At 36.7% G+C, this 24002-nt stretch overlaps 1 protein-coding gene across 4 annotated transcripts in view; it reads right to left on the reverse strand.

The window, feature by feature from the left end:
* Positions 1-277: 277 nt before the first annotated feature.
* Positions 278-24002, reverse strand: part of LOC150077438 (RING finger protein 141-like) — a 123529-nt gene continuing 99804 nt past the window's right edge. For all 4 annotated transcript variants that reach the window (XM_090386861.1, XM_090386862.1, XM_090386859.1 and 1 more), the window contains exons 4-6: positions 20682-20896; positions 18779-18898; positions 278-561 (exon numbers count right to left, since the gene is read on the reverse strand). In XM_090386861.1, the coding sequence (XP_090242987.1) occupies positions 336-561; positions 18779-18898; positions 20682-20896 (561 nt within the window). In that variant the 3' untranslated portion in view covers positions 278-335. The remainder of the gene's footprint in view (positions 562-18778; positions 18899-20681; positions 20897-24002) is intronic.

The raw sequence follows: 24002 nt of genomic DNA on the forward strand, positions 1-24002 counted from the left end.
TTCTCACTGGTATAGGATGCTGCTAGCTGCAAAACTGGTGGTTTTCAACATGGATGCGGAGTCAAAAACAGCCTATTTTGATCTTTGAGTTAGTATCTGGTTTGGTTGGTTGTTTTGGTGGTTTTTGCCATTAAGTTTTGATTATAGTACACTAAACGAAAGTCCTAAAATAATGGACACTGATTTTGAGTTGAGTGAATTTATCACAAATAGGTTTTGAAACAATTTTCATATTAATCAAAGAAAATATTTTTAAATATAGTTTTCAAAAAAATCGTATATAAATTATATGAATGAGTATATAAATGATTAGAAAATTTTTTCACAGAGCTCCATTATTTTTCAGAGTATTTTTTTGATGGGACTAGGAGGGTAACTTTATTATCAGATTTTTCAGCACAACTACCAAATCTAGATACTTTATTAGACATTCCTTCAATTGCCTGTTGCATTTCTTCCTCCATTTCACAACTATTTGGTGTTTGCGGTACCACCCAAGAATCATCTCCAAGATCTATATTTTCTCTACAGATTGGACACTGATCACTGAATGTTTCTTTCCTGTAAAACATAGTCAGCAATAAATAAATAAATAAAAAATAGAAAAAAAAAAAAAAAAAACAGTAGAAAACATTTTCACAGTGTCAGGAAATTCAAAAATTAATTGAACAAAGACTATTTCCAGATAATAGATCAAATTACAGGTAATTAAGATTCTTAGCAAAGCTTATCTTAGTACACACCTCTAGATCCGTATTGGTTAGGGTTAAATTTACATAAAGGAAAGTAAAGAGAATAAAAGTAAAAGTTTCCAATTATATTAATAGATTAATTAATTTAAAAACATGGTCTCTAGGAAGAGGAAGTGCACCACTTTTTCCTGGTTGTCATTTATAAAATTATATGAAGAAGATTCGCGTGTTGAAAAACCAAGAGCTGGACGAGAAGCTTTCAATGTCCGTTATCAGTTGGTGAATGACATGAGTTGTAAGTGTTGATTTATAGTATCGTGGTACCCAGGATGCATTACGTTAAACACATGGAAATTTGATTCGTGTGAGCTGCCATATTGGTGATAGAATCATTGCCGAATCAAATTTCCACGTGTAACGTAATGCACCAGGGGCTTAGAGGGTATCCTGTGTGTTATCAGACACTCAGTCTAAAACACTGATGGATCCAATATCTTTCTATTACAAAAGATTTAAGAGAAGTCCGGTTGGCCTGCCTCCCTAAAATCCACTCATGCACACCTTCTCGATGGTAAGCCCTGTTACGTCACTTAGGTGGCAATGAACATGTAGAGTGGTTCTCTTCAAGACACCTGGTCAGCATGAAGAGGAAAAGACCAAACCCTCCAGCATATAACAGCACGACAAAACAAATGGCCCTCAGTCCCCAGCGGCTTTCACTCTCCCTCTTACGGCAGTGAGAGAGTCAGAGTGGAAGCAAAGAGTGCTAAGAATCTCTGGGTACGACCAGGCTGCCATGCACGAAAACTGAACTTGGCCGGTTACAACGTAAGATCACTCATCGGTGAAGACAGGATATTAGAGCTGGAAAAGGAATTAGAAAATGTGAATTGGAATATCATCGGTTTGGCTGAAACAAGAAGAAGAAATGAAGTTTATCATTTCACTTATAAGTTTATCAAGTGGAAATCTGCTGTACACCAATGGAAACAGTGAAAGGAGTGAAGGTGGAGTTGGCTTTCTGGTCCATAAAGATTTAAAAAACAACATTTTGGAATTCAAAAGTACATCACCAAGGGTGTCAAGATTAATACTCACAATTTCTAAGAGGTACAAACTAAATGTTATAATGATTTATGCACCAACAGCGAGCCATGATGATGAAGAGGTTGAAGAAATGTACACCGAAATTGAGTCTTCTAGATGAGCAGAAAACCCACTACACTATTATTATGGGGGACTTCAATGCTAAGGTTGGAAAAAGAGAAAACAGCGCAAAAAGGGGAACTATAGGAAATTTTGGAATTGGTGAAAGAAATGAAAGAGGCGAAAGACTTGTGGAATTTGGAGAATCTCAAGGATTGTCAGAAATGAACACTTTTTTCAAGAAAAGGGTGAACAGAAAGTGGACATGGAAGAGTCCAAATGGATTAACAACTAATGAAATCAACTTCGTCCTCACTAACAGAAGATATATTGTGAATGATTTTACCATCCTGAATAAGGTAAATGTTGGAAGTGATCACAGAATGGTAAGATGTACACTTGATATAGATGTAGGAAAGGAAAGGAAAAAACTGACTCGAGTAAATAATACAAAGGTCTTTGAGATAACAGAAGAGGAGAAAAAGCAGTATGTACTGGAACTTAAGAACAAGTATGAGCTTCTGCAGACTGCTCAGGACCAAGATATCGACGAGGAATATTACAACTTTTTGAAAGTGATAAAGCCCAAGAAACCTATAGGGAAACAGAAATCCAAAGAAGAAAAAATTAGTCAAGAAACACTTGTCATGATGAACCAAAGACGACAAATGAAGAGCAAGAAAAACACTGACAGGGAGAAAATTGAGTATACTGAGTTATGCAAAGCCATTAGAAAGAGACTCAGAGAGGACATAAGAAGATTTAACACAAGAAACGTAGAACAAGCATTAAGGGAAAACAAAGGATTTAAATCAGCAGCCATGAGCAGTAATACAGAAAGACAAATGATACTGAAACTGAAGAATAGCGATGGTGTACTTGTAAACAGCAGAGAAGGCATAATTCAAATAGCAGAAGACTACTATAGAGAATTATACAAGGAGCGAGGGAATGATACCAGCAGTGGGGAAGATGGATTGCAAATTAGCAACACATACGACATACTCAATATTCTTCCTGATGAGGTAGAACATGCATTGAAGAAAATGAAGAATCAGAAAGCCCCGGGGGAAGATGAAGTTACTGTAGAGTTGTTAAAATTGGGAGGAAGAGACATAACACAAAAACTGGTAAGGCTCTTCACAAAGTGCATTAGAAAAGGTGTGAAACCTAAGCAGTGGAATAATGCAATCATAGTTTTGCTGCATAATAAAGGAGATAAATCGGAAATTGGAAATTATAGACCAATTAGCTTGTTATATCACATCTACAAGTTGTTCACAAGGGTCATTACTAACAGATTAGAAAGAATACTTGATGAGAATCAACCGAAAGAGCAAGCTGGCTTTAGGACAGGATTCTCAACTATGGATTACCTTCACATAATATCACAGCTAATGGAGAAAGCAAATGAATATAAAACACCATTATGCCTGGCATTTGTGGATTATGAAAAGGCATTTGACTCCATACAGCATAAGGCAATGTTTCGGGCACTGGAAAGACAAAGCATAGATACCCACATATTATGATTTTGAAGAAAATATATGAGAATGCTACCTCCTTTATTAGACTAGACAAAGACAGTAGGATATTTAAAATCAAGAAAGGAGTTCGACAAGGAGACACAATATCTCCGAAGCTGTTCACTGCTGCCCTTGAGGAAGCTTTCAAAAGATTAGACTGGTCGCAGAAAGGAGTCAATGTGAACGGAGAGTACCTAAACCATTTATGATTTGCAGATGACATTGTGGTCATAAGCCACGATCCCAAAGAATTAGAGGAAAATCTTAATCAGTTATGCACAGTTAGTAAGGATTTTGGACTAAAGATGAATATGGCTAAAACAAAAGTAATGATGAACAAGTATGCCACAGAAAGGGAAATAATGATTGAAGGAGCAGTAATTGAAAAGGTGGAGTCATATACTTATCTGGGACAAGTTATTAGCTGTAATAATGATAAATGGCTGGAAGTCAAGAGAAGAATAAATTTTGGATGGATAGCATTCAGGAAATATAGTCACATACTGAAGAGCAATATCCCAGTTTGTCTGAAACGTAAAATAATGAATCAATGTATACTCCCCACCATGACTTATGGAAGTGAAACTTGGGCACTCACCAAAAGAATGGAAGAGAAGCTGAGAACTACACAGCGAAGAATGGAACGAATTATATTGGGAATCAGACTGTTAGATAAGAAGAGAAACACATGGATTAGTCAGCAAACTCAAGTAAAGGACATTCTTATCAAAACTAAAGAACTAAAATGGTCTTGGGCAGGACACATAGCTCGAAGACATGATGACAGATGGACTAATAAAATAACAGAATGGTACCCAAGAGGAGCTAGAAGAAAACCTGGAAGACAAAGGCGGAGAGGGATAGATGAATTTCATGAATTTGTGGGTAGTAAATGGTTGGCCAGTGCTCAAAACATGGAAAGTTGCTGAAGAGGCCTTCATCCTGATGTGGATTGAAAATGCTATAAATCAACACTTACAACTTAACACGATGCTATAAATCAACACTTACAACTTAACGCGATGCTATAAATCAACACTTACAACTCATGTGATTCACCAATTGATGATGGACATTGAAAGCTTCTCGTCCAGCTCTTGGTTTTTGAATATGCAAATTTTCTTCATATAATTTTACAAATGACAACCAGAAAAATTGGTTCACTTCCTCTTCCTAGAGACATGCTTTTAAATTAATTAATCTATTAATATAATTGGAAACTTTTACTTTTACTCTCTTTACTTTCCTTTATTTAAATTTAACACTAACCAATACGGATCTAGAGGTGAGTACTAAGATAGTAAGCTTTGCTAAGAATCTTAATAGATAATCAACAGTACTTCAAGCATTCAGCTGTAAAATTAGTCATTACAGTTAATTTCTTGATCATTCCTAATATTGTAAAAATAAATATAAACTTTTTAATTATATCATTATTTAAAGTGCCATCTTCACAGGTGCCACTTATTATAATCTTGGTTAACATTATCAATTGCATAGTGTTATCAAGACATCAAGTTCCCATTCAAACTGATTTAAAAAAAAAAGAGATTAAAATGCACCATTCATTATAATTAATAATTTAGTTTTTTTTTGATATATGGCAATCAGGTTACCCACTCATAGGTTAAGCCACAACACGAAGGTACATCATAAAAAAAAAAATCAGAAAATAACAAGTACTTAAGTTGTCATGTGCTTTTCTTTTTTTAGTCTGTCACCATCGTTATTTCATTAAAGATTTTGATCCCTGAAATTAAATTTTTTTTCATATTAAGATTAAATCTCCTTTCTCATGGCAGAAGTGGCGAAGAAACTAAAGATTTAACATGAGAAGACAGCAGTTTCAAAATGCTATAAGTATCAAAATGAAACAATGTAGGCAATTAAAATTTTTCTAACCTCTTTTGTGTAAAATTTTAAAGAACTGAGCAAAAAATATTAACTTAAAATGCAAGCAGAAATATAGCGGAATGAATGAGCAAGATATTTGTGTAAATTAACAAATGATGCATCAGAAAGCAGAAGAATTAACTGAAAAAAATGGGGGAAAACAGTTTTGTTGCAACAGATGGAGCATTAATTGTTGGAACAAACAGAAAAAAAACTATTCATGGTGGGGAAAAAGCTATAGATGTTTCATCTGAAGAAATTTGGATTTCAGAAGAATGGCCCAAAATTATTGCTGAATTCACCTGATGATGTTTATAAACTGGGCTTTATACTGTCATGCCCTGCCTGAGCATACTGATTTGTTAAAAAATGAGGGTGCAAAGGATACAAAAATCCAAGGGAACATATTAGCATTAGCAAGCTTATATAGGATCACCCAACAAAAAAAAAAAAAAAAAAAAAAGATACATACTCCCTTCTCATTTCACCCATCCATTCACTCCAAATGTTTGTCTAGTTCTGCCTTGAATCTGTTTAAACTATCAACTTCTACAATGACAGATGGAAGTTTGTTCCAGCAATCAACCACTCGCTGGCTAAAGACAAACTTCCGCACATCTATCCTATAACTGTCTTTCCTCAATTTGAATTTGTCTTCTCAGGCGATTATTCTAAGCAAGAGGAAGAATCCCATCAGCACTGAGCATGCTCAAACCATTCTAGGCTTTATACACCTCAATCAGATCACCTTGCAGGTGCCTAGTCTCCAGACACTGTAATTTGCAAAACTTAAGCCTTTCTTTGTAAGAGCAACCCTTTTTTCCATTCACTAATCTTGTTGCCCTAGGATATAGCAAAGAAAAACTCTTAGGGATCAGTAACCCAAGGTTTTAAGGGTGTAATTAAATTACCTGCTGACTACTGCTCAAATGCGAATAACTGGACATTAGTGATGATCTTTAATGATTTGTTACTGATATGGGTATGTGTAGAAACACAAAATTATTTACAACTACATAGCATGTGTTAATGCACTACTGAGGATTAAGGTTATTTTTCTACCTGCAAATGCATCACAAACCATGAGATCAGAGAAGTAACACTGAGAATTATAGTTCATTACTTTCATTTCTATAGAATATTTTTAAAGTTCATTTCTATAGAATATTTATAGAAATTTTTAAAGTTCATTTCTATAGAATATTTTCTAATATTCAATAGAATATTAGAAAATAATCTATAGAATCTTATGGAGGATGTGCAAAAACCGAATGCTAATGATACACATTTTAGTAACATCATGGGAGCAAAGTCTTAAGCACAATTCAGAATTATTTTAATTATATGCTGGGGGGGGGGTGATTTCAACAGCAGACAATGAAGATTGGCATAATTTGGGAGAAGCTGAGGAAGTTGTGGATAGACTGCTTTATATGACTGCAAATGATCTTTGAAGCTTGGATGACAACAGATCACAATATTCAGGTTTCTGCTAATCTAAGAGATAAGGAGAAGCTGTGTTCACAAATGCCAATAAAATTGATGATCCTCTGACAGTTGCCAAAATGCAAGGGGCTCCTCACATTTTGTGACTTGGTGTACAACACACAGTGAATTTTATAAATAAATGTATAAAAATTTTATTAGTGAACTGTTCTGGAAAAAAAAAAAAAAATAAATAAGACAGTCACTATTAGATAAATTCGTGTAATTCTTTAATTTAATTGTTCTGTAACTGTTTATAATTGTTCTTAATTATATCAATAAAATAACTTAGTTTTTTTTAATTGGTATATGTGTATCAATAAAAAATATTGTAATTACAGAATTTTTAATCTTACCTACTAATACTATAATTCAACTATTGTTATCAACATAAGCAGTATTATTCACTACATATTAGGTTGGTACAGTAAAATCTCATTAATACAAACTTGATTTATACAAAGTACTCATTTATATGAAGCACATACCATTCCCATGCGAAAGGATAGGCTTTTATATGTAAATATATTTGTTTATTACAAAATTCGGTTACTATGTATTACAAAGTTCTTTTTCACCCCGTGAGAAATAAATATTGTCATTTGGTATGTATAATACAAATCTTGGCAGAGCGATCCGATTATTGCCCACAGCCACCTGTCTCCCTTCTTCCCAAAGGATGGCACTGACTTGTTAGAAATTAGTTTTGTGTAAACAAAAGATGTCTCATTTTTTGAGTGAGAAGCACCATTGTCCTGACAAGATGAAATGGGATGCAAAGTCCATTAATTCCAACAGTGCAATTTTTTTTTTGAAGATGTTACACATGCTTTTTGAAAATGATACTTTTTTTTTTTTTTTTTTTTTTTATTAGGCTTGGTTGGTTAAAGCTGATTGTGCAGCAGGATGTTAACACTCTTTGACCCTATTGGGATTACATCATTTAGTCCATAACTAACATTCAATTTTCAAAGACCTATTATATTAATAAAATTTCAGTTAAAAAGTATTTAAAGAAAAAATAAGTCATAATTTCATAATCATTGTATTTATCATTGTTTATATGTCATAATCAGTCAATTTTTGAAATGATTATGATCAGTGATTCTTCATGCAATAAGAATCTGCAGATAAAAGAACTGCTGGGTAGCAGTGATCACAGTATATTGATGTGGCATTTACTTAAAGATGTAACTACCATCTAAGGTAAGGGAAGGGTTTTTGCTTTTGTAAAGCAGGCTACAGTGGTCTCAGACAGTTTTTAAATTCTATACAGTGAGACCAACTAAGATGTTACCAAAAACAAATTCTAAATGGGAAGAATTCTGGGAAATAACCATAAGGAGCTATGGTTATTTAGGCTTTTCATACCAACTAAGAAATACTATTCAAGGTATACTAGTCAACTAAGATATATACAGGGTGTTTCAGTTAAACGTTTCAGAACTTCTAAGAGGGGTAGGGTACATCCTGACAACTCGAAATCATATAGCAATGTGGGGTCGGAAATGCTTTCCTGAAGCGGTGTTGTACACAGAAGCACCATAAAGAAAAGAGACCGTAAGTGAGAAATCGTTTTAATAATACATGAAAAGAAGCAAAAGGTACATGGATTAAAGTAAGTGTTCGAAGTTTCTTCCACGGGCTACAATGCACGCCTCACATCTCCGACGCATGGACATCCGAACATTCTGGAATACTCCAGGCGAATTTCGAATTTCTTCGGCAGCTACTGCGATTCTTGCAACCATCTCCTCAGCATTGTCAACAGGGTGTCATAAACTAGCGATTTCATATGACCCCAGAAATAAAAATCAAGACATGATAGGTCGGGTGACCGAGCAGGCCAACGCACGGGACCACCACGTCCCGTGCGTTGGCCTGCGAGATCACCTCATCGGACCTTACCTGTTACCGTGTCGTCTAACCGGACCTATCTACTTGATCTTTCTGCAGCAAGTATTGCCACAACTTTTGAGAGATGAACAGATTTCTGCATCGACGCAACAGACAATGTGGTTCCAACACGATGGAGCCCCTGCCCATTATAGCGGAGATGTTCGTAACTACCTGGATGTCACGTTTGGTCAACAGTGGATCGGACGTGGTGGTCCCGTGCGTTGGCCTGCTCGGTCACCCGACCTATCATGTCTTGATTTTTATTTCTGGGGTCATATGAAATCGCTAGTTTATGACACCCCTGTTGACAATGCTGAGGAGCTGGTTGCAAGAATCGCAGTAGCTGCCGAAGAAATTCGAAATTCGCCTGGAGTATTCCAGAATGTTCGGATGTCCATGCGTCGGAGTTGTGAGGCCTGCATTGTAGCCCGTGGAAGAAACTTCGAACACTTACTTTAATCCATGTACCTTTTGCTTCTTTTCATGTATTATTAAAACGATTTCTCACTTACGGTCTCTTTTCTTTATGGTGCTTCTGTGTACAACACCGCTTCAGGAAAGCATTTCCGACCCCACATTGCTATATGATTTCGAGTTGTCAGGATGTACCCTACCCCTCTTAGAAGTTCTGAAACGTTTAACTGAAACACCCTGTATATATCTTATATCCATATAGTATATATTCATATATATACTAAATGGATATCAGACGAACTAATGAGACTCGTTATTGGTTATTTGGTTTTTAGGAGCATTAGCATCTAAGGCCATATTGCTCCGGGATATGCGGTGGTCATTCTCTGACCTTTCCACATGCTCCGTATTTGGTGGTGACAGGCTCGAACCCCGGTTTAATCAAGAAGCGTATGCTATGCACTGCTGCTCCTTCCCACCTGGCTACGGAGGCGCCATGAGACTTGTGGCAGAGAAGAAAAATGCACTGGGAGGGGGGATCACATTGGTCCACTTAATAACTATAATTTAGCTGTTGATGATTCTGCAAAAGTTTCTGACAGGCTGAATCAGTATTTTGCATCTACATTCATACAAGAGAAATTCTTTAGGGAAGTGGATGCTAGAGGTTTATAAAACTCTAATAGGGATCTAAATAATTTTGTAATAATAGAGTAAAGTGGAAGAGAATTGTCGAAGTTAAACATTAAAAAGGCACTGGACTGGATGGCATCTATCCAATTATATCAAAGGAGGCAGCTTAGCCATAATTATGAGAGTATCTTCGGATTCGGGGAAGATCCCTGTGGATCTTCCCTGAATCCAAAGGTACTCTCGTAATTATGGTACTCGTAACTTGTCATTCAGGGAAGACACAGGGATTACCTGTGTCTTCCCTGAATGAAAAATTATGAGCAGGATAGTAAAAGGTTAGCACGGTAGTTAATGTTAGTATTGACGGTATGCTGCTCCAACAAGATCTAGAAAAATTAGGTAGATGGGCTAAGAAATGGCAATTGAAGTTTAACATTAACAAGTGCAAGGTGCTCCATATGGGCAGCAGTAATCCCAGAGAAACATTCCAATTGTATGCTACTACACTTAGGATAGTGTAAAATTAATAGTACCTGGGGATAATTATGCAGTCAGATATAAAGTTCTCTGAGCAGTACAAACAGGCAGCCAGGACAGCTTATGGGGTTTTTGTCAATGATATACAGGAATTTTGCTAACAAAGATAAGGAGATGATTATTCTAATCTATAAGGCAATGATCAGGCCACATTTTGATTACTGCATACAAGGCTAGAGACCTCATTTCAGGAAGGATTTAGAACTTCTGGAATGGGTACAGGGAAGGGAAATGAGATTGGTGGAGGGAACAAAAGGGTTCTCTTACCAAAAAAAGCTCAAGTTCTGCAATTAGAAGCATCCGGACACTAGACACCTGCAAGGTGATCTGACTGAGATATTGAGGCTTTAAATGCCTTGAGCAAAATGAATGCTGATGGGATTCTTCCTCATATGCAGACTATGCACATGAAGGGAAATATTCAAATTGAAAAAAGATAGTTGCAGAATAGATGTGTGAAAGTTTGATTTCAGTCAATGAGTGATTGATTGCTGGTACAAGCTGCCATTCATTGTTGTGGAAGTGGATAGTTTGAATAATTTCAAGGGAAAACTACACAAACTACTGGAGGGGATGGATAGGTGAAATGGGATTTTTTTTTTTTCCTGATGCCACATAAGGTTGCTTGTTTGCATGATTTGCAAGCAAAGAAGTGTGACTCATCTGTATTAGATACTGGTACTTAAAATAACTTTTAGTATTACAGTCTAATCTCATTAATACAAAGTTCAGGGAACCTAAATTTTCACGTTTTGTAGTAACAAGATCTCCCAAAAGTGTCAAAATTTTAGAAAATATTCTTTTGGTACATAACATATATCCAATAATAATAATAAATAATAATATCAAAAATAAATGAAAAAATTAATTAATTTAAATTATAAAATAAAATAATAAAAACAAAAGCCTTGTCTAACAATACATTAATATCAATAACACATTTTTTAAAGGCTTTATTTTATTTGTAAGATAAACTAAGAGAAAAGATATTAACAGGAATGAAAATATTGTACAGTATATATTTTGATATTACAATACTTTAGTATCACAGTAAAAAGAATTACAATCCTAATATAAAACAACCATTAACTTTTTAATAAATTAATCTAATTTAAAGAAAGAAATCCAATGTTATTTGCACAGTTTTTGTCCTATATACATTTTTAACTACAGCATAAACATTATCAAATGCAATAGTTGTTTCTTTATCAACGTTACTGCAGGCCAATATATTCTCTATTATGCTGAATGCATTTTGGGCATCTTTTTTAGATGGCAGTGTGTGTGTGTGTGTGTGTGTGTGTGTGTGTGCGTGCGTGCTTTATCACTTTCACTGTTGCTCCATCATCCACCTTCACAAACTCTTCAAATTTTCCAACAAAATCCATATGCTCCTTCAAATTCTTCCATTCCTCAATGTTGCTATCACATTTGTCTGCTGGAATATGTTTTTCAATGATATTCTCTCAAAGCCACTCTTTCTGAAGCAGTTAATAATTATGCTTGATGCAATACTGTCCCAAGCAATAACAAGATTACGGATTGCATCCAAAACATTCCAATTTAGCTGCAAATTTTTCCCTCCTTCTATGCTGAGGATCAAGTACCTTACCAGGCAAGTTCTATATGCTCTCTTGAGGTGATAAATAATGCCTCGATCCAATGACTGCATAAAACTGGTGGTATTGGGAGGTAAAAACAACAACCATAAGTTTGTCAACTTAATGTCTTGGCAGAATGTGCTGTACAATGATCTAGAATCATCAAAATGTTCCTTTTTTCTGAAGCTATTCTTCTGTCCACTTTTGTTAACCAAGATTGAAAAACTTTGACTGTAAGCCAACCACTTCTATTGGCCTCATAATCACATGGAAGTTGGTTAACTTCTTTAAAACATTTTGTCTTGGAAAACTTACCAGTCACAAGTGGGTGTAGTTTTGTACTGCCACCTGAATTGCAGCAGAACAGAACAGTGAATCTTTGTTTACTTAATTTTCCACCAAGACAAGATTCCCCTCAAAGAGCAAATTATAAAATAAACCTGTCTTGTCAAGATTAAAAATATCCTTTGCCTCATATTTTTCAAGAATGGACCATACAGAACACAACCAGTCTGCAGCCTTTTTTTTTGTTGACTAATCCAGAATCGCCACAAACATTTCACAAAACCAAGTTATTCCTGTCTTTAAATCTTTGGAGCCAGCACTGCTGCATTTGAAGTTGCTAATTCTATGTTGCTGAGCTAGATAATTTGCCTTATCTTGCAAAATCAGATCTGATATTGGCAAATTAGATGATGCATTTGTTGGTACCACTCGAAAAGTTTTGTTTCAAGCTCCTCGTGTTTTGCACCATGAATTTGTTTCCTGTTGTTTGGTCGCTGCACCAGTGTCACACACTTAAATTTTTTTTAGTTTTTTAGTATTGTAGATAAAGTAGGTAAAGGGATAGATGTATTCCTTGGCAATGTCCGTTTTGCTTTGTTCCATCCTATCAGCCTATCATATAATTTTCAGTTTTATTTCCAGGCTTAATTCTGTCCATTTATGTTTTGTCACCATAACACTGTTAGATGAGATTTAATATAAATAAACCTTAAATTAATTGAAAGACACAAGTTCCAAAAAAGATATTAGCTCAGATAAAAATGGCAAAAAAAAAAAATAGATTATACTGTAGCAAAAGACTTTTTGAACTGGTGTAACAATTGCTTGCAAGTGACCTTATTCCAGTGGAGAATGAGGGAGTATATATAAACTTAGAAAAACTGTTTTTATTCTTTTGTTAATTTAACAGCTCATCCTTCACAGTTAATTTTCAGGGTGCACTTACATTGCGGATAGCATAAACTGGTTTTGCTTATACAAAAGTAAATTCTAACAGTGTCATCCTTCAGGAAGCAGGTGGCCAAAGACAATAATAGGAGCAATAATCAGATGATTGTGCCAAGTGTTTTGTATGTGCATTAAACATACAAAATAACAATATTTATTTCTCACAGGGTGAAAACAAACTTTGTAAGACATATTAACTGAATTTTGTAATAAACGAATATATTTACATTGAAAAGTCTATCATTAGTTAAATGATAGACTTTTTAATAAATGAAAAGTTACATAACTTAGGATCCTATCTCCATCAATTTGGCCTCCTCATTAACCCTGCCAAATCAGCACAAATTGTCTTTTCTCTGAAGCGCCAGCCCACTGAAATCCAAGCCTCTCTAGGCGGCATTCCCTTCCCAGTGGTCAAGATGCATACAGACTTGGGAGTCGTCTTCGACTATAAACTGAGCTTCAACCTGAACATTGACAAGCTCACAGCAAAATTCTGTCAAATGCGCTGGACCACAAAACAACAACTGCTCCACGTTAGGGATCTGATGTGACTCGTCGATACATATACACCTCAGTATACTCCGTCGTACTGTATGCCTCGGAAATTTGGGGGTCCGCGGCCCCTACCAACATCAAGCGCGTGTACTCCGCCGAATACTGGCTCCTTCGTTGGATCACGCAAAAACGTCGTCCACCCCAGCAAAGGACAACTGCGATGGCGACGTCACTTCACTTTGCCCGACTTCCAGATCTTGTATTTAAAAAACGCCTTGTTCTCACTGTCAAGATGACAACCGGAATGGTCTCGGAGCCAAGCATCTGGGAACTGTGTGGCTGGAGGATCCCTCTACCCGGACTGAGGTCAGCTCCCACGCTCACTATAACAGACTATCGCTTAGCGACCGCTTTCTCCCCAGGGAGATGCTCCCCACAATTGTTTCAATTGATGGCGACCTCTGTAGGTTTGTGAAGGATCGGAGGTACCGAAGACAGATCCTTAAGAGCCTGACCTTGGCCAGGCAAAGTGTACATTAATAAGGGCAGCATAATAATGTTCAAAGCACGATGTCTTTATGAATGTGTTGTAAATAAAGTCAAGAATATCTTTATGAATATAAATATTAATATAACATAATGTAAATATGAATATCTTTATTATTTCATGGTAAATACTGTCAAAAGCATAAAATGTCCTGTAAATAATCTGACACTGATTCTATTTTATTGTTGGCTCTGGGGGATGAGCCCGAACTTCGATGTGAGCCCCGTTCCCCCAAGGCTATTGTCCACCAACCAATGTAAAACCCCTGGCATTGTTGCTGTGAAGGGTCTATTGTATATATACCATGTTTGTATACAATAAAGATTAAAGATTAAAAGATTAGCATTAGCATTAGTAGAGGCATTTGATGCAAGAAAGCAAGCTTATGCAGCATCAGCCAAAAAAAAAATAAAAATAAATAAAAAATAACCACTTCCACTTCACCCCTCTGTTCGTTCGAAATACCTGTCCAGCTGAGCCTTAAACTTATTCAGGCTATCAACCTCCACGACAAGGGATGGAAGTCTGTTCCACCAACCAACCATCCGCTGGCTAAAGGCAAACTTCATATCTGCCTGCACAACCACCCCCAGGTCACTTTCATTCTCTACCACTGTCAGTGTAGTACCACAGAGTTGATACATTCCTCTGGGGTTGCTGTTTCCCATATGTAGTAGTTTACATTTGTCAATGTTAAACTTCATTTGCCACCTCTCAGCCCATCTGCTCAACCTTTCCAGATCCTGTTGCAGTAGCATAGTGTCAGTAGTGTCCTTGACAACCCTGCCAACCTTTGTATCGTCTGCAAACTTGACATTTAGCTTGATATACCATCATCAGTATCATTTATAAATACAGAAAACAATAATGGACCCAATACTGAACCCTGAGGGACTCCACTAATAACATTAGTCCACGATGAGCAGTGACCATTGATTACCACTCTCTGTCTTCTCCCACTCAACCACCCCTTTATCCATAGCAGCAATTTGCCTCCAATGCCACACTGCTCCAATTTGTGCTGCAGTCTTCCATGTGCAACAGTATCAAAAGCCTTTCTAAGATCCAAGTATATAATATCAAAGTTATTCCCTGCATCCAGTTCTTTTGTGACTGCATCATAGTATCCAATCAAATTGGTCAGGCAAGACTTCCCCTTAACAAAACCATGCTGTGTCTGAGCTATAACTGAAGTCTTGTCTAGATGATCCTGCAGTGCTTCTTTAACCAGTGCCTCCATTAATTTTCCGGGAACAGAAGTTAAACTAACAGGTCTATAATTACTTGTGTCACCCTTTGATCCTCCTTTGTGAATTGGGGTCACATTTGCACATGGGTACTTCCCCTGAGTCCAAGGAAGCTGTCATAATTACGGCTAAGGGTTATAACTGGATAGATCCCATCCACCCCAGGTGCCTTTCTTGTATTTTTCTTCAACAATTTCTCCTCCACTTTACTCTCAGTTATTATAAGATTCTCTAGCTTACTGCCAGAGTTGAATACACCTCTGGCATTCCCCTTCCTGAATAACTCTTCATGTGTGAATGTAGATGCAAAATATTCATTTAGTTTGTTAGCTACCTGAGCAGGATCATTAACAGTTGACCCATCGATATCAAGTGGACCAATCTGATTCATCCCCTTCCTTCTAGAGTTTACATAAGTAAAGAACTCTTTGCTGTTTTTCTTTGCATCCCTTGCCAAAGATTTCTCGTAATCTGCCTTTGCCTGCCTAACCTCCTTTGTAACTTGGTTACAGATCAACTTGTATCTATCATAGGCTTCTGTGTCACGTGTTAATTTGTATGTATCCCATGCATTTTTCTTCTCTGCCATATGTCTCATTAGTTTATCTGACATCACTTAGGCCTAAACCTTGAACAATATTTCTTAGTTGGTATGTAAAGCCTAGTAGCTTCCAAGATAAGTTCTTTGAATGCTTCCCATTTTGAATTTGCTGTTGGTAACATCATCAGTTGGTCCCACTGTATAGAATTTAAATACTGTCTCAGTCCATCGTAGTGTCGCCTTTACGAAAGCAATAACCCTTCCCCTTTACCCCTAATGGTAGTTACCTCTTTGAGTAAATCCCACTTCAGAACACTGTGATGACTGCCACCTAGTGGTTCATTTACCTGCAGATTCTTAATGCATGAAGAATCACTACTGATAATCAAATCAAAAGTATTACTCCCTCTAGTTGCCTCCCGAACATGCTGATGTAGAAAACAATCATCCAATAAATCCACAAAAGCCTTGCTAGTGTGCGAGTTTTTTTTTTTTTTTTTTTTTTTGATTTGGTAGTTGTTGGCGCATTGGCTTCTGTGGCCATATTGCACCTCCAAAGGTTTTTGCAGTACTTTGATCCAAGCCCGAGGCGGGAATCGAACCCGCGACCTTTGGGTTGCCGGGCAGGTACTTTACCCACTCGGCTAGCCCGGTCGGCTAGTGTGTGAGTGACCAGCCCCCAAATTCCAGTCAATATCTGGGAAATTAAAATCCCCCATTATAAGACTCTCTGATTTACTGGCCCACTCTATTTCCCTGTACAATTTTTTATTATACTCATCAGAGTCATTAGGCCTATAGCACACTCCTACTCTCAATTTTGATCTCCCAATGCTTATGTCACACCAAACTGACTCGACACTGCACTGTCCAGCGATGTTGACTGGCTTCACTTCCTTGGATTTTATGTGTTTCTTAACTAATAGCATAACCCCTCCTCCCTTCCTATCCTGTCTATCCTTTCTGTACACATTGTACTCCCCAAATTCCAGTTCTGCATTCCTTATATGTGACACCACGTCTCTGAAATCTCCACATTATCTGCCTTTGATGTTTTGAGCAATACCTCAAATTCATCAAATTTATTTACTAAACTCCTAACATTGGTGTACACGCAAGTGTACATGCACCTGGTCTTTTTCTTGGCTACCCTAACACAACCCATGTGTTTTCTTGTACCCCAATGATTCCCAGCAGTCTCTGAAATATCCTGCATCTTATTTTCCAGGCTGCGGCTCATTCCAATAGAAGCAGTGCAAGAATCACTTTCAACTCTGCCAGTAGCTACTGTTAATCTATTAGTCCTTGTATCCCCCCAATCTAGCAGTTTTCCGACCCACCTAACACTGCCTCGATGGCATCAGCAAACATTCTTGCACCCTTTCTATTTAAGTGTATCCCATCCCTGTAGAAGCAGTCTCTCCTGTTAACAAGTACAGACCAGGCTGAAAAAATTCTACCCCTTGAGCCTTGCACAATCCTTCCAGGTCCGAATTGATCAACAGGGCTCTCATCATATACTCCCTCCTATCGTGTCTGGGCAGAATTGCAGACACTTTCAAATTCAACCCTAATTCACGGCTTTTTTTGAACAGTGACCTGTACTTGTTAAGTAATTTTGCCGGTTTCGTTGATTTATCCTTTCGTTGGGGAATGATATATGCTTAATATAAATGAGTACTTTGTATAAACTGAGTTCATATTGACAAGATTTTACTGTAGTGAGGTTAAGATGTTTTACACAGATGAGATAAATCAAGTATGGGTGGGAGCACAGAGGGTGACTGATGATGGCTACCCAGAAGTAAATGTACAGTTAGAATGTATTGTAAGTATGTATATATATATAAATGCTTAGAACTTCAAAAAGAACAAAAGAATATACACAAGATACAAGCTCACTGATTATCACTTTTAGAATGCTTGTATCACTAATTCTTGGCACTCGGGGCTTGAGGTTGTTTTCCTCTCTGGACCATTCTTGTCATACCTTCATTGCAGTAACCCTTGAACTGCCAACAATGACCGCTGTTGCTGAGATGCTGCCCCAGCCTTCCTAGTGCTGCAAATCATTCCCTGTTCAAACTCCATCAGGTTCCTTCCTTTCCCATTGCATGAGTTTCATACTGATAAACTGACAGGCACTACCTGTGACATCACTATATATACTTCACTGGTTGGTGACATCACTCCTAGGTACTGTGGGATGTGTCCACTTATATAAACAGGGGTGGTCATAATGTTTTGGCTCATGAGTGTATTATTCATGCACTTGGTGTTGTGTATAGCTGCAAGGATAACAGTTAGCCAAAAATTTCATACACTAAGAATGATAATGTCAAAGTTCAATCACAAAATTACAGTATTAATCTAATGTCAAATGCCTTCTATCTGTAAAGTAGAAGTAGGGATGGGTTTAGCATCTTATGGGCTGTTATACTGACTGTAATCCCCCCCCCAACAGAAATGGCTCAGAAGAGCTGTTCTAAGTGCTCACTTTGTTTCAACGAGTGATATCTCCAGAACACTACCATTTAAAAGATTTAAGGGAGCCTGCTAACCTTTCCACATCCATCTGGATAATGAAGGGCAACATTTTCGCTATGCGCTACTCCATATTAGAATGAATTAACAGGTACTGGGGTGTTGGACCTGATACATCTTCAGTTTTGTTTGCTGAGGTGATGGTATCAGGACCAACTTCTACATTATCTGGTAGTAGATCCATGCTGTTTTGCATGCTTGAATGGGCTCTAAAACCAGGAATTCAAGATTTTTAAAAATCTGTGACCTCAGTATTTGCTTTAAGGCAGTGAATGCGTTCAACAATGTTATATAAATTATTCACTTAACATACTAAGATTTTGCTACACTGTTTATACTCACCACTGAAGAATGCATGGAAGACAAAATGCATGAGAACAAGGCAACATGACATCGGGTTTTCGGTCTAAGCAGATACAGCAATCTTCTAAATCAGATGTCTCTTCTTCAACAGCTCCAATTCTAGTTAAAATTATTAGATTTTATTAGTTACTTGCTAGTTACTAAGCTAGTCCATGGAAGGAATCAAATGAAAACTGCAATAAAAGTTTATTTTATGGTACTTAAATCTTAAATTAGGGTTTTAAGACATTTGCTGCTGCAAGGGTGTTTTCACTTTCCATTTTTGAAAACAAGTACTAAGCTGAGGAGTGGTTGTCTATTTTTTTGGATCTCAATGAGAAATAACTTTATTGTAAACATCTGTGTGAATTTGCACTTAATGGCAAGTAAGCTGCAAGGATATGATGAGAAATAACATAAATACATTTGATGTAGATGAGTGGTTAGTATGTGAGCATTGTAACAATACTTTGAGTTAACAGTAGTTCGGGCACATATGGTTGCTAAATATGCTACCATTGTATTCTTATCAGAATGATTAGTTATGAACTTCACTGATTTATGTGGTTATATCAGAAGATAGATTTTATTTTAAGTTCCCCATTCATACCAACAACAGAGTTCAACTAAGGATTCCATAATCTTCTCTAACACAAAAACCAAACTTACAGGTTTGTAATTGCTTCTTTCACCCTTTCACCCACCTTCTAAATAGGAGAAATCACTTCACTGCACATTTCTCGGGACTTTTCCTGAATCCAAAGATGCTTTCATTATAATAGCTAAAGGCATGATCTCATTTGCTACTTCCTTCAATATAAATAGATTCTATCAGCTCCTAGTACCTTGTTGTTGAAACTCTAGTCATTTATTAGTTATTGTAAAATCATTCAACTCTCAGTTAGTATTAACTATGCTGTGGCTATCTTCAAATTTAAAATCTTTTCACATATGAATATGGTGCAAAATGTGTATTCAGCTTATCAGCAACCAGTTCGGTATCACCAATACTTTTTTACTACAAATATCAAGTAAGTCAAAGGCCAATACGACTGACTCGTTTCCATTTGCTGCTAACATAAGCAAAGAATTCCCTGCTACTATTCTTTGCATTATTTGTTAACCTTTTCATAATCTGCCTCCCAATCACCGAGATTAAGTATATTACAGTTATTTCTATCGACTGTTGGACTTCCTGATATTTTACACTTAACCCATACATCTCTCTCTCTCTCTTCTCTTCTCTTCCACAAAAGATCATCAGCTCTTTTAACAACCATTTTGGTCTATTAAACCTTGAATAATATACCTTTTCATTAGTAAAAAAATTTAGCAGCCTCCAGAATTAACTTTGTTGAGCATATCTCTTTCAGAAGTTGTATTTGTTAAAAGTATCATTTGTTTCCAATGAAAAGAACTTTGATGTCTAAGACCAATGTAATTCCCATTTTGAAAACAAAAACCCTTCCCTTTTTCTTTGACAGTAGTTATTTCTTTGAATGAATACTTTGAATAATATACTGTGATCACTGCTTGCCAGTGGTTCCTTTATTTAAAGGTTCTTGACATCTGATGAATCTATACTGATAGCCAAATGAAGAATATTTCTTTCCCTCTCACAAGAGAATAGTAAATTTGTATTTCATTATTAACCAGTAACATTAAAAATAAGAACACTTTGAACAAAAGGCAAACTCTTCTTTAGTTTTCAGAATTAGGAGAAAATCTGAATGTTTTGTGAATGCCTCCAGTGGATAACAATGCATCAGATTTAATAGCACAAGATTGTCTTTGAAATCAATTTAATCAGATATTAACTGTAAAATTCTCATCTTAACTATTAAAACTGAGCTACAAACATTTGTAGTGCAAATAAATACTGTGAATAAATAGCAAGGCTTACCTGTCTAGGAACATAGATGTAGATACTAGCGGCTGTTTAACTGCTGTACTAGTTGATGATGAAGGATTTTCTGTTATTTCAGTATGATCAAGTAAGGAATCTTCTGAATAAAAAGGGTTAGTATTTACAAATGCTTTCAGCATCTTATAGAGTTCAATGAACTGCTGCAAGTTAAGTATTCTGTATGAATCCACCTTACGGGTTACAGAATCAATCTACAAATAAAGAACAGATATTAATCTCATTGTATATTTCATTTAAAAGTGATTAAATATTAAATCTTACTTGTTGGCCGAGTGGGGTTATTTTTATTATTTCACCCCTCCCCAACCATTTTTGTTTGTTATTTTGATCTGGCTTTACTTGAAAATCATTCTGTTCACTCTGGAATAACTCACAGTGCTTATCTGACAATATTTGGTATATGATTTTACGTGCCAACTAAAGGGTTTAAAGGCAATGGGAAATCATAACGTGTTCTTACAATACTTAAGTGAGAGCATACAGTGTTCTCCCCAGGACCTAACAAATGGGGGCACTGCCCGGTGAATTTAACTGACTGCCCGGCTAAAATTTAAGCGATTCTCATGGTACCATATGGTACTGCTCACTGATCTTGATCAATATTAATTCAAACATACTATGCGATTGTAGTCAATGCAACAGAAGCATATAATGTTAAATTATGCAATTAATTTTTGCTCTGGATTGCTTAAGTCACATTTATAAATAACAGAAAATTTTATAATATTGCAAAGTATTACACTTCCCCACCCAGTTACTTCATAATGCCACTCGGCTGGCACAATTTTCTGGGAAGAACACCACACAGGTAGCATCAATATATTAAAAGAAGGAATGAAGTGCTTTTAACCTATGTGAGATCTAAACATTTGTTTATTTCTGGTAAGAAATTACATGGAGGCAGAAATCAGATATTTTGTAGAATGCTCCTACCACTTCATCAGTAACTACTGTTACAAGGAACAGAAGGGCAGAGAAAACAGAGATCTCTATGCCAAACTTTTGGCTGCTCTGTTTTTTGTAACAGTGAAGAAATAAAGTAGCAGCAACAGCAATCCCTAGTGAAAGTGGTGGGAACATACAGTGAAATGTCTAATTTACATCTGAATATAATTTACAACTGGAAATAAACAGATATCTATATCTCATCTAGTTTAAAAATACCTCATCCCTTCTTTTAACATATATGTTCTTACAAATTGCACTTTCTTAAAAAACTTGACTTTCTGTAATCCTGCTTTGATTGTAACTAGTGAATGAGCTACACCAGCTCTCCTAAATTATAATCACATACGTAATGTGGACACACACACACACACACACACACACACACACACACACACACACACACACACACACACACACACACACACACACACACACACACACAGCTTGTCACTGAAATTGTCCTACCTAAAAAGAATATACAGAGTTGCATGCATAATTGTGATGTATATGAATATCAATGATTAGCATTTCAAACTGATTAGCACTGTAGGATGTCTGATATCCAATTACATGTCTGTTATCACTGGTGCAGGAATCTGAAGGCACTATAAAAATGTGTGAACATTAGCAAGAAACCAAACAGCAAAGATAGGGATTGGGATCACTGAATTGTCAGAAGCTGGATGGTCAACATGGCAAACCTAGATTAATGTGGTTTGTCATGCCCTCATTATGCTATGATGGCATCAGAAAACTCTTGATTTTTGGACTGGAGCATTGCTTTTTGCACCACGTTTTCATGAATGTGGGGAATCTAGTTGCCTGTTACATACTTAATTGATGAGCCTATGGATAGCTGTCAAATTTCATGTTCTTTTAATACTGATAGTAGTAGTGTATGAGCTTATGCAGCATCAGCCAAAAAAAAAAAAAAAAAAACACACCATTCCCTCCAAATGCCTGTCCAGTTCCTCCTTAAATTTATTCAACCTATCAACTTCCACATCAACAGTTAGAAGTTTGTTCCAGCAATTAACCACCCGGTGGCTAAAGGAAAATTTCCGCACATCTATTCTACATCTGTCCTTTCTTAATTTGAATTTATGCCCCCTTAGGTTCGTAATCTGAACAAGTGGAAGAATCCCATCAGAATTCAGTGTGCTCAACCCATTCCAGGCCTTATACACCTCAATCAGATCACTGTGCAGGTGCCTAGTCTCCAGCCACTGCAATTTGCAGAACTTAAGCCTCTCTTGGTAAGAGGATCCCTTCATTCCCCTCACCAATCTTGTTGCCCTTCTCTGTACACACTCAAGCAAATCTACATCCTTCCTAAAATGAGGCCTCCAGACCTGTATGCAGTACTCAAGGCGTGGCCTGACCATTGCCTTATACAGAGGGACAATCACCTCCTTTTCCCTGCTAGCAAAATTCCTATATATCATTGACAAATTTGGTTTAACGTGGAAATTTGCCTTTAGCCAGCGGGTGGTTGGTTGGTGGAACAGACTGCCATCCCTTGTGGTGGAGGTTGATAGCCTAAATAAGTTTAAGGCTCAGCTGGACAGGTATTTTGAACGAACAGAGGGGTGAAGTGGAAGTGGGTTTTTTTTTTTTTTTTTTTTGGCTGATGCTGCATAAGCTTGCTTTCTTGCATCAAATGCCTCTACTAATGCTAATGCTAATGCTAAATTGGTTAATTAAAATTTATCTTGTCTGGAAACAACACATTTAGCCTTTAACCTAATCTGAATGTAAACATTAACAATAACTCTATATATTAGGGGCTTAGAGGGTGGGGGTGAGAAACAGGCATTCTATGTGTTATCAGATAGTCTAAAACATTAATGGATCCAATATCTTTCTATTTTAGAAGATTTAGGAGAAGTCTGGTTGGCCTGCCTCCCTAAAATCCACTCATGCACACCTTCTTGTTGGTAAGCCCTGTTACATCAGTTTGGTGGCAACAAACGTGTAGAGTGGTTCTCTTCAAGATGCTTGGTCAGCGTGAAGAGAAAAATACCAATCCCTCCAGCACTTTATTAAATCTGACAAAACGACAAAACAAATAGCCCTCAGTCCCCAGCAGCTTCACTCTCCCTCTTACAGCAGTGAAAGGAATCAGAGTGGAAGAAGAGGATGCAAAGAATCTCTGGGTATAACCAGGCTGCCATGCAAGGAAACTGAACTTGGCCTGTTAAAATGTAAGACTGTTCATCAGTGAAGATAGGATATTAGAGCTGGAAAAGGAATTAGAAAATGCAAATTGGAATATTATCGACTTAGCTGAAACAAGAAGAAGAAACGAATCACAAGTTTATCAAGTGGAAATCTGCAGTACACTAATGG

The sequence above is a fragment of the Mastigoproctus giganteus genome, chromosome 12 (assembly GCF_048544385.1).
Source record: "Mastigoproctus giganteus isolate SK-2022 chromosome 12, ASM4854438v1, whole genome shotgun sequence".
In the NCBI taxonomy this organism is placed as follows: domain Eukaryota; kingdom Metazoa; phylum Arthropoda; class Arachnida; order Uropygi; family Thelyphonidae; genus Mastigoproctus; species Mastigoproctus giganteus.